Source organism: Pan paniscus, chromosome 15 (genome assembly GCF_029289425.2).
Source record: "Pan paniscus chromosome 15, NHGRI_mPanPan1-v2.0_pri, whole genome shotgun sequence".
Taxonomy (NCBI): domain Eukaryota; kingdom Metazoa; phylum Chordata; class Mammalia; order Primates; family Hominidae; genus Pan; species Pan paniscus.
This window is the reverse complement of record NC_073264.2, coordinates 76,938,904-76,951,146: the sequence shown is the minus strand read 5'-3', so window position 1 is coordinate 76,951,146 and position 12,243 is coordinate 76,938,904. Positions and strand designations below refer to the sequence as shown.

Genomic DNA, 12,243 nt, shown 5'->3' with positions numbered 1-12,243 from the left:
TCCTCGCTAAAACAGATATTCTGACAGATTCTAAAAAACATAATTTCCATATACTTCATAATTCAGTGAAACTAAACCAGTATAATCCTCAGTGAAAAGAAATTCCACACAAGAATAGTAGTACAGTACTTTGAATTTTCAAAGGAATGTGAGTTGCTGGAAGCTAATCAAAACGATGAGAAGGACTTAAAAATGAAGCAGTTTCTAAAAGTGAAAATCAACAAAACTGCCTCTCCTTCCCCAGTCATCCTCCATTTCAAGGTATTGAAGCATAGTTTAAAAGGTACCAACTGTCTAGATTCATTAGAGCCAGAGTTTTTTTTTCTGACTTGTATTTTAGGCTCAGGGGTGCATGCTCAGGTTTGTTATGAAGGTAAATGGCATGTTGCGGGGGTTTGGTGCACAAATTATTCTGTCGCCCAGGTAATGAGCCAAGGACCTGAGAAGTAGTTTTTTGATCTTCAGGCTATACAGTGATACTTCCACTATCCAGTATCTGATTAAGTTGGCATTCTCAAGTACTCTGAATGACAGGGAGTTTAAAGTTTAAAAAGCTTTAAGAAATTTAAGAACACAGATTAAAAAAAAAAAACAACAACTAAGACACACATTTGTATCTGGAATTGTGAAAATGCAAACTGGCTTAAATGTGTCTACTATCCTCAAGACCTCAAGATTTTCTAAATGAAGAAAATTTTACATGACAGAAAGTGATGTGATTACAATGAGATGCTATATTCTATGCTTTCCAGATTAAGAGATTTTATTTTTCTCCAGTAAAAATGGTCTAAAGAACTACTTTGCAAATGCCGGCACTTACAATTTCTCAATTATGATGAATTAATATAATGTACAGAGTATACTACCGCAGGTAAAGATGATCAATTGATGAACTATGTTGAAATAATAAAATGACATTGTATTATGGGTGGTAGTTGAAAAGAGAAGACAGACTATAATAATCATTGTTTTACATAGAGGAAAAAACCTTTGGGAAATGTTGCTTTAGTCTTTGAGTAAATAATTTTGCACAAACTCATGCACACTATGTACTACATTTTTATAAGAAAAAAATGATCAGGAGATCAAACTGATAAAAAGTTATTTCTTCACATAACCAAATGTCAGAAAAGCTTATAAAATCAGTACTAATTCATTCCAATAACCCCACTGTAGAACACAGTAACTATTCTAATGATGATCCTGAGTCACCAAGAAAAATTTAACTCCTGAATTTTCGGTGAGGTCATCCTTTCTCTACCATTGGGGCCATACTAATATATTAGTGCTATATACTTATATAGCTCCCTCACTCAGGGGTTTCTGGCATTTTATAGACAGTGAGTAGCGAATCAACATCTACCTACACATAAGTTGCACAACAGCAAGGATTTTTGTGTGTACAGTCACCTTATAGCCCCACTGTTTAAAACAGTGCCTAGTACACAGTAGAATCACAGTAAACATTTGTTGAATGACTAGCTATCATTTATAGATGACCTGCATGCTAACATATGTCCATTTCCCACCAGAAGAACTTGCAACTTATTTATTCCTTGAAAATCTTGTTAGATAATGAGTAATATCATGCACGTATGCCAAGTATATCAAGACAAGAAAGTAGAACATTTAGAAATAAAGATGCTTAAAATGCAAGCTTTCAGGTATCTTAGAATCAGACCCTATGGGAGGTTACTAAACTAAGATCATACAACAGAAAGGGCAAACACCACAATAGAGATTTTTGTATAGAAGCATTCAAATGAAAAAAAAAAAACATGTCAAACACTGGTTAAGCATCACTTTCAAGCAAAGCCAGTGTTATGGCTCCAGAACAGTTTTTCCTCAAGAGTAGACTCCCCATGAGCTGTCCAAGCCAGGATGGCACGAGGTTGGAAAACTAATCCTACATTTCTCATTCACTGACCTTTTTTTTTTTTTTTTTTTTTTAACCAACAGCAGGAAGATATAACACATGGAAAAGACTTATCTTGAATTACCTGGTGCCGGGCTCGACTCTGGTCCAGGAGCTGCCGGGACTGAAGTTTCTGTTGTTCAAGTTGCTGCAGGGCAAAATGAAGCTGATAGCTGCCTGCTGTGGGGTGATACTTGTGCTGGGGGACCACCCCTGTAGCCTTGCTGTACACGTTGTTTTCTACTTCTCCTTCCCAGGCAAATCCCCCTGTCTGCAGGCTCCTGAAGAGAAAAGCAAGCAGGTTTCTTAGAGTGAGTGGTTGTATGAACAATCTAGAGGAAAGGAGAGAAATATCTCAGGTATTTTTCCAATATGGAACCAAGCACAGTTTGGAATTACAAATCTACTTGTGTGATATTATCTGACTCCCCCACTAAACCGTAGCTCCATGATGACAAGGACAGGGTCTGTTTTGCACTCTCTTCTTTTCCTAGCACGTATCATAAGGCCTGGCACACAGTCAATGTACAATAAATATTAGCTGGATGTAAAACAACTGAAATAGCAATTTCATTCCCCTGTGATTGCCAGAAGACCTATAAGAAGAGTCCAGAGAGCTTCCAATGCAGGATGGGGGACTAACTTAAGGCAGGAACAGATGCATGATCATCTTCTCTAACATCAACTTCGAAAGGAAAAGGGTTCATCACACAGAATTTGTTTTCTCTCAACCACGCATCAGTTAAATATCTAAATATTTTCTAGAAGTTGTTTATATTTGAGCTTATGTCCCTATGACTGGGTAACATAAATGGTGTGGGAAGACACTTTTTTTCATTATTCCAAATTTATCTCACAGGGTCCCCACTGAGGCTGACAATCTGTACACTGGCGAAGGGCCGGTGGCCTTTTTGAATAGTCAGTACCTATGCTATGTTATAGTATTTGTTAAATACTTTGACTATCTTCCTTGCCCAAATTATTTATTTATTTAGAGACAGGGTCTCAATCTGTAGCCCAGAATGGAGTGCAGTGGTGCAATCACAGCTCACCATAGCCTCAACCTCCCCATGCTCAGGTGATCCTCCCACCTCAGCCTCCTGAGAAGCTGTGATTCTAGGTGTGTGCCATCATGCCTGGCTAATTTTTATATTTTTTTTTTGTAGAGACGGGGGTTTCACCATGTTGCCCTGACTGGTCTCAAACTCCTGGGCTCAAGCGATCTGCCCACCTCAGCCTCCCAAAGTGCTTGGATTGCAGGCGTGAGCCACTGCACCCAGCTCCAAATTCTAGATTCTGGTGACCATGTCTGTGTACTTCCTAGCAGAAGTCTTTACAACTATAGCCTCCTACATTTCCCCTCTCAGATCACTTTTCCCAGTAGAAAAGACCCCATTTATACTACTTCATTCCCATTTGGCTGGCTATTATTAAAACAAAATACCTGAAGATAACAAGGGTCACTGAGGATGTGGAAAAACTGGAACCCTTGTGCAATGCTGGTGGGAAAGTAAAATGGTATAGTTACTCTGGAAAACACTTTAGGGGTTCCTCAAAAAGTGAAACACAAAATAACCAAATGATCCAGCAATTTTTCTTGTAGATATATACAGAAAAGAATTGAAATCAAAACTAATAACCGTACACCAATGTTCATAGCAGCATTGTGCAAAATAGGCAAAAGGTGAAAACAACCCAAATGTCCATCAACAGATGAATCTACATACAATATTACTCAGGCTTAAAGAGAAAGGAAATTCTGACATATGCGCAGCACATGTACAGAACCTTGAAGACATTATGCTAAGTGAAATAAGTCAGTCACGAAAGAACAAATATTATGTGATGCCACTTATGTGAGGTACCTGGAATAGGTAAATTTTAGAGACAGAAAGTAGAATGGTGATTATCAAGGGCTATGGAATTAGGGAATAGGAAGTCATTTTTCAGTGAGTACAGAGCTTCAGTTTGGCATTAATGACAAAGTTCTGGAGACAGATGGTGGCTAATAGTTGCAAAACAGTATAAATGTACTAAATACCACTGAATTGTACACTTTAAAATGGTTAAAATGGTAAATTTTATGCTAAATATATTTTAGTATGATTTTCTAAAGGTCTCATTTCTTTTGAGAACAGTCTTATTTGTCAGTCCTTCCATCTCCTTAACACTTTTGGTTATTCTTCTTGGGACCATCTTTAATTACACTGTATTTCTTTTCCTTTTTAGGTACAGTGACAGGAAAATTGTACATAGAAGAAACATAAGACTTTCATAATGAACAACCTTGCTCCAAACCCTGGTTAAGGGGGCTTAGAAAAATGAAAGGCTGCCTAAATTGAGAGAAGTATTCATAGTGATTTAAATCAGTGTTATTCTTTCCTTTGTCATTAAAGTCATTTCAATGACAGAGGTGTAGCAACCCTGAAGTGAGGCTACACAGACCTTCCAGAGTCCTCACCTAAAAGCCACATAGGGTTATTTATAGCCTGGGTCCTGATGACTCAACAGAGCACTGAAGGAGGGAGCAAAGTGAAATGTTTGCCAAGCTCAGAAGTCCATGCTCCTCTGTTGCCTGTGCCCTCCCTCACAACCTGGTCTTTTCAGGCCTCTGCTTTGGTTTCCCAACTCTCTTAGAGAGATTTCCAAAACTCTCGTTAAGGGTAAGTCCGTGAACTGTATTCTTTCAGCTTTCTATCCCATAATCTCACCTCTGATATGTCACATGCCTTACTCATCTCCTCCCACAGTTTGGCTCCCACAGTTCAGTTGCTCAATTGTATACCATCTGCTAATCTTCTTGGAGAACACACCAAAAAGTTCAGAGCTTATCTATTAAGTTTTCTGAGTGCGACATTTGATCTTCAGTGATCCTTCTTGAAGTGCCTCAGTGTGCATGTTATCAGACAGTTAAAAGGGCATGATCTTTCCCAAGAGACTTCTAGATGTATGGAGAAATATGGTGAGCACTGATCAAATATAAATAAATACTTCAATACATTAGTGAAATGTTAACATTATTCACAAAGCAGGGTGCTGAGTGACAGTAAAACAGGATGACATCGTTAGGAAAGGAGGAGCCTGAGGAACCTATTATCTCTTTTCTCATTAGTGAGGGAAGAGAAAAGCTTACTGAAGATAAAACACCCAAAACTACTGAATAGCTACTGGCTCAGCTAAAGGAACGGAGTGAGCTGTGAACGAAAGGGGGAGCCACCAAGAAAGGTATCTAGGTTCAAGGCAGGAGTGGGCTGATCCAGTGAACAAATGACTACAAAGGAAAGAAACAGGTGAAAAAGAAGAAACTGCTTTAGCTGGCTAACCTTGAGATTTCCACACCAATTAGGGCAGGTGCTGCTTTGAATCCAGAATGAAACTATTAGTTACAACTGGACTAAAGTTCAGAAAGCCCATCAACAGTGGTTCTGCTTTCGTTCCTGCTTTGCTGGTTACAGAAGTTGCTAGCTATAGAAAGCAATCTAGACTCAGTGATTAGATTTTACAGTATTTATATAACTATGAAGCTTACATCAGAATTCATCTCACTGGTTAGATTGGTTCATTTGCTAAAAGCTGTTTTAATAACAAATATCCCCAGGAGACATTCACTTTAATGCCTTCTTGTGTATCAGAAATCAAAGTCTGAAACCAAACCAGGCCCCTTTATGTGGGGATGATCATGGACAGGTTTGCAGGTGTGTGAATATGAGGTGGGGGTCTGTGGATATATAAAGGGTAGGACAGTGGGCAAGAGAAGATCAAATAAGGAATTATGGATAAGAAAGGATGTGTTCCTCCAACTGCACACATATTGAACGGACTGGAACATCATAAACTTTTATAATGAAATCTGTTTTTAATCTCCTCAGTAACATAAGCCCAGTCTACAAATCACAAAAGGAAGTTTCTCAAGCAAGTAGAGGCTTTTAGCAAAGAGGCAGGCATTTTTACGGTGCAACACTGGGTGCGGGCAGAAATGCACAGCTGTGTAATGTAATAAGTGCCACGAGAAACTTGCTTGCTTTGAGTTACAGTGGGTGTTACTCAGCCCATGGTATCTCACACTTAAAGCACAAGCCTTGGGGTTTGCAGTATGCTAATGCTATAATGATCGACACAGCGGAGGCCAGGTGTACCATAACTTGGCCTTTCCTTGATTTCTGGTGCCCAAGTTTATATATCTAAATATTCCTTTCTAGGCATCTCATACTTTCTATTTCAATGCAAAATTCCATCCCATTCTTGAACCTCAACGAATTCTATTTTTCTAATAATGTTTTTTCTACTCCTACCAAAAATTTTGAGGTTCAATCATTCTCTCCAAAATTTAGTGTTTTTCCTTGCTCAATGCTAAAACATAATATTGTACACAGGCCCTGTAAATATCTTCTAATTGATTTACTTTACTTCTACAACAGAGTACACAGAGCCAAGAGAATTAGCTGTGGGAAGGTTCTGTGCTTAACATCTGATTCAAAGTGAATTAGGCTGTATTTCCCCTTTACATATGTAGCAAATAGGCAACAATATTGCAAATTTTTCTAAATACTACATTCTCTTATTAGCCTATCCATTTAGAACTTTATCTTACTTTCTATATTGTACTGTGGCACTGCAGGATGAAATGTTTTTCTCTACAACTGCCCTTCCTGCAGCATACCTGCAACCTCCAGCCAATAAACATTGAAGAGCTATACTTTTCCTCTGGTTTAATATCTGTTCCATCAAATGGATACTGGTTTTAGGGAACTTGGAGGGAATCTGAAAAATGTAAAGCAAAATCTCAATGGAAGTTGCACTCTCCATAAAGATATGCAGAGGACTGTGACACTTGTATAGAGGGTGATTCCACGGTCCATTTTCCCAGCCTCCTCCACCCAAGTCTAGCCAAACACAAGCTACCATGTACAAGGATGCCCCTGCTCTTTTTGATGGTGCTTGCAACTGTGAGTGTGCTTTCAACTGTCACAATGATGGGGGTGGAGGTGTCACTGACATTTAATTGGCGGAGGTCGGGGTGTTAAATATCCAGAAATGAAAGGAATAGTCTTGTATTAAGAAAATGTGTGCTGCTTAAAATGCCAGTGGTGCTTCTGATGAGAAACACTATAAGGCCATGAAGGAGGTGCTTTCTGGGGAGAAATTATTTCTTTACAAGAAAGTCTATTCACTTCAATGGCACTTTGTGAAATGTACAGATATTTAAATCTTCAAGTATTAGGAAGATGTCAAACTCACAGTGGTGGATACAAGTTTTCCAAAAGTCAAACTTTTCCTGAAAAGCTGTAATTTTATCATTGACAACAAATACTGTCAGTTGTATTCTTTGAAGTGATAGGCTCACTGTTTACTTTTGAGGAAACAACTGCCAAATATCCAAATCCAAATAACCCTAGTTTGTCTATCAGATAGATGCTCTTTCAAGTTCAGGGTCACAAATGCCTTTCCTTGAGACAACTATTACATACTAAGCAGCCGAATTGCTTTATGTGTACATCTCATTTTGTCAGACAGAATATTAAAAAGATATACACTCCGGGGTTGAGTTTAAGAAAATATTACTGCTTATGAAGGATACTCTTAAGTAGCACTGGCATTTGTTTCAAGTGAAAATGCTATGGTGGTCAAGAATACAGTGACTTCTACTACAGTTTGGTGCCATTGCCTGGATCTGTGCTAAGGCACGAGCAGTTTTACAAAACCCACCATCGTTTTTGTACCATCGGTGCAAATGTCAACACAGTGAAAAAAGTAGAAATGTCTCAGTACCACTATGAAAATGTTTGACTCTATTGGCTTCCTCAAAGGGTCCTGAGGATCCCCCCTCCTCCCAACCTCTCCGCAGCCCCCAGGTCCAATAATAGCACTTTGAGAATCACAGACCTGCTGTAATACGTATTTTAAAAATTTAATTTGTAATCAAACCTTTTTAAAAACCTTAATATTTTCTTACATAGAAGGAAAATTCTAAGCCCGAATGATTACAAAATGAATTCTATGCCAGGCGTGGTGGCTCACTCCTGTAATCCTAGCACTTTGGGAGGTCGAGGTGGGCGGATCGCTTAAGTTCAGGAGTTCGAGACCAGTCTGGCCAACATGTTGAAACCCCAACTCTACTAAAAATATTAAAATAGCCAGGAGTGGTGGCTGATGCCTGTAATCCCAGCTACTCAGGAGGCTGAGGCAGGAGAATCGCTTGAACCTGGGAGGCGGAGGTTGCAGTGAGCGGAGATTGTGCCACTGTACTCCAGCCTGGGCGACAGAGTGAGACTCTTGTCTCCCCCTCCCCACCAAAAAAAAAAAAAAAAGAATTCTATCAAACAAGAAGAAATAATTCCATCCTTTCACAAACTCTTCCAAAAAAGAGCAGAGAAAAAAAAAACTTCCCAACTCATGAGGTTAGCATATCTCTAATACAGAAATCTGACAAAGACAGTACAAAAAAAAATTACTTTCTTTTGGTCTTTTCAGACCAATATGCCTGATGAACATAGATACATAAAAAAACTTTAACACAATATTAGCTAATAAAATCTATCTATCTATCTATCTATCTATCTATCTATCTATCTATCTAATCAACCAACCAATCAAATACACTAGGATAATATATCATGGCCAAGTGGCATTTACCATAGCAATGCAAGGGTAACATTAGAAAAAAAGTCAATCATATAATTCACCACATTAAGAGAATGAAGAAAAGTCATATATTAATACCGTTAGACATGAAATGCATTTGACAAAATTCAACACCCATTTCCTGACAGACACTCTTAGTAAACTAGAAAACATTTCTATTCAACAGCAGTAAAGGATGACCTAGCCAGTTTAAGACAAGAAAAAAAGATATTATTCATTGACAGATGATTGTTTACATAGAAAACCTTATAAACTTTAGAGAGATACTGCTAGAACTAATAAATAAATGTAGCAAAGTTGCAGTAATCATGGTCCATAAACAAAATGAAATCATATTTTTATATTCTAGAAATACACAATTGGAAAATGAAATTTTAAAAAGCAATACAACTCGGCTGGGTGTGGTGACTCACGCCTGTAATCCCAGCACTTGGGAGGCGGAGGTGGGCAGATCACAAAGTTAGGAGTTTGAGACCAGCCTGGCCAATATGTTGAAACCATGTCTCTACTAAAAATACAAAAATTAGCCAGGAGTGGTGGTGGGTGCCTGTAGTCCCAGCTACTGGGGATTCTGAGGCAGGAGAATCACTTGAACCTGGGAGGCAGAGGTTGCAGTAAGCTGAGATCGTGCCACTGCACTCCAGCCTGGGCAACAGAGAGAGACTCTGTCTCAGGAAAAAAAAAAAAAAAAAAAAGCAATACAACTTATAATATCATGAGAATACATCAAATACCTAAGAATAAATCTAATAGAAAATACATAAGGTCACTACACTGAAATTATAAAACACTAATGAAAGATATTAAACAAAACCTACATAAGTACAAAGATATACCATGTTGACTCACTGGAAGACTCAATATTGTTAGAATGTCTATTCTGTATTTCAGATATTGTTTTTCTCAGTTTCACAATTTCCATTTGGAAATCTGTCTTTATTATTATATTATTATTGAGATGGAGTGTCACTCTTGTACCTCAGAGGCTGAAGCGTAGTGGCATGATCTTGTCCTACTGCAACTTCCGCCTCCTGGGTTTAAGCAATTCTCCTGCCTCAGCCTCCCAAGTAGCTGGGATTACAGGTATGTGCCACCACACTCGGCTAATTTTTGTATGTTTAGTAGAGATGGGATTTTGCCATGTTGGCCAGGCTGGTCTTGAACTCCCGACCTCAGGTGATCAGCCCGCCTCGGCCTCCTAAAGTGCTGGGATTACAGGCATGAGCCACCGCACCTGGTCAATATTTTGTATTTTTCATTCATTAAAGCATATTTTCCTTTACATCCTTGTGCACAGTTATAAGAGTCACTTTAAAATCCTTGTCTGTTAATTCTATCATCTGGGCCTTCTAAGGATTGGTCTTCATTGATTATCTTTTATTCTGAGGATAGGTCGTATTTTCCTATTTCTTCCTACATTAAATAATTTCATATTGTATCCTGGATATTGTGAATGATATGTTGTAGAGACTGGATTGTATTATGTCGCTCTAAAGAATGTGTGTGTATGTGTTTTAAGTAGATGGTTAACCTGGAGAAACTCAAATTGCAATTCTTTCTTCTCCTCCGTGGGCTGCAGCTCAGATCAGTTCTTTTTGTGTTACCTGCATGCTTTGAAGTATGTCTTGCATATGCATTAGTCAGGGGTCAGTCAGAGATTTGGGAAAACTTTCTACATAGAATTTAGGCTCCCCTTTTCTGGAGATGTCTCATTTCTAGAGTTCCCCTCTCCCTCTACAGCAGATGTGGTTGTCCTGAACTCCATCTTCCAGTTCACCAAGCCAGTTAGACTGCAGATTTTGGGGCAAGTTTTATCTGCTCCATGTGGTGCAAACTATGACTTGCCCTTAAGTGAAAAGGCAACAACAGAAAACAAACAAACAAACAAAAACCCAGAAAACTCACCCGTGGCAATTCCCTTCTTTCAAATGTTGATTCATCTCCAGTATCAATCAGCTTTTGTTCACCCTCCAGTGCCTTTAAATAGTTGTATTTTATATTTTATCAAGTAGGTTGATCAGATAAAGACATAGCCAGAACTGGAAACTACCCCCTAATCAATCTACAGATTCAAAGCGATCACAATAAAAATTCCAGCAGGCTTTGTTTTTGTTGTTGAAGAAACTGACATGTTGATTTTTTTTTCTTTTCTTTTCTTTTTTTTTCTTCTAGCATACCTCTGGTGGCAGGAAAGGTTGATTGCCACATTAGGGAAAAATCAAAGAATCTATATTAGTCAAAACAATCTTGAAAAAGATAACTTACATCACCTGATTTCAAGACTACTATAAAACTACCATGATCAAGACATTTCTGCTCATCAAAAGACATCACTAAGGAAAAGAAAATGAATAAGCAAGACATGCCTTTGAGGAAAAATATCTGCAATATAGGTATGTATATGTGACAAAGGATTTCTAGTGATAAAATATAAAAATGCCCTATTGGTAACTGTTGATTTGAATAATAAAAATAATGAGATTTAAGAACATGTAAAAGATTGGAACAGTCAATTTACAAAAGAAAATATGTGACTGGCTAAGAAGCAAATGAAAAGTTCTCAACATCAGTACTCATCAGGGAAATGCAACTAACATCTTACATCTACTAACATGACTAAAATCAAATGGAGAACAATATCAGATGTTAGTGAGCATGAAGAGCAACCAGAACTTTCATACATTGCTGACGGGGGTGTAAAATGATGCAATCGTTTCAGAAAACTACTGGTCAGTTTCTTATAAAGTTAAACATATATTTACATGACAGGACAATTCTACTTCTAGGTATTGGCCCAAAAGAAATAAAAATGTGGCTAAAAAAAAGTTGCATAAGAATTTTCATTGAATTTGTATTCATAGTAGTCAAAAACTGGAACCAATCCTAATGCCTATCATTACAGAAATAAATTGTGGTGTATTCATACAATGAAGTATTGCTCAATAAAAACGAATGAACTGCTAATATAAGCAACAAAACAGATGAATCTCAAAAACACTGTATTGAATGAAAGAAGCCAAACACAAAAGAACAAATATTGTATGATTCCATTCATGAACAGGCACAGCAAATCTACAGTGAGAGGAGTCAGAAGAATGATTACTAGTGGGGAGGGGCAGTATCGACTGGAAAAAGACGCAAGGGAATTTTGAAGTGTGATGGAAATGTTCTGTATGTTGTGTTGCATGGTGGTTAACACAGATATATAAAATTGCTGAAACTCATCAAATTGAACAGTTAAAATATACATATATTTTCTCTTTTTTTATTTTTTGAGACGGAGTCTTGCTCTGCCACCCAGACTGGAGGGCAGTGGCATGGTCTCCGCTCACTGCAACCTCTGCCTCTGGGTTCAAGCAGTTCTCATGCCTCAGCCTCTTGAGCAGATGGGACTGCAAGTGTGCGCCACCACGCCTAGCTAATTTTTGTATTTTTAGTAGAGATGGGGTTTCACTGTGTTGGTCAGGCTGGTCTCGAACTCCTGATCTCAAGTGATCTGCCCGCCTCGGCCTCCCAAAGTGCTGGGATTACAGGCGTAAGCCACTGCGTCCAGCCAAAATAGATGATTTTTTAGTTTACGTAATTATACCTCAATTTTAAACAGACAAACATGCAAACAAAAAGTTACAGCATTTTCACTTATCTTTCATTAAAACTCTTGTTATTATTTCCTGTTTTTATAATTT

The 12,243-nt window shown here is 38.1% G+C and overlaps 1 protein-coding gene across 49 annotated transcripts in view; it reads right to left on the bottom strand.

Annotated features, from left to right (window-relative positions):
• The window catches only part of TTLL5 (tubulin tyrosine ligase like 5), a 297,434-nt gene that overhangs the window by 92,956 nt on the left and 192,235 nt on the right, over positions 1 to 12,243 (bottom strand). For all 49 annotated transcript variants that reach the window (XM_055097299.2, XM_055097300.2, XM_055097295.2 and 46 more), the window contains one exon: positions 2,001 to 2,196. In XM_055097299.2, the coding sequence (XP_054953274.1) occupies positions 2,001 to 2,196 (196 nt within the window). The remainder of the gene's footprint in view (positions 1 to 2,000; positions 2,197 to 12,243) is intronic.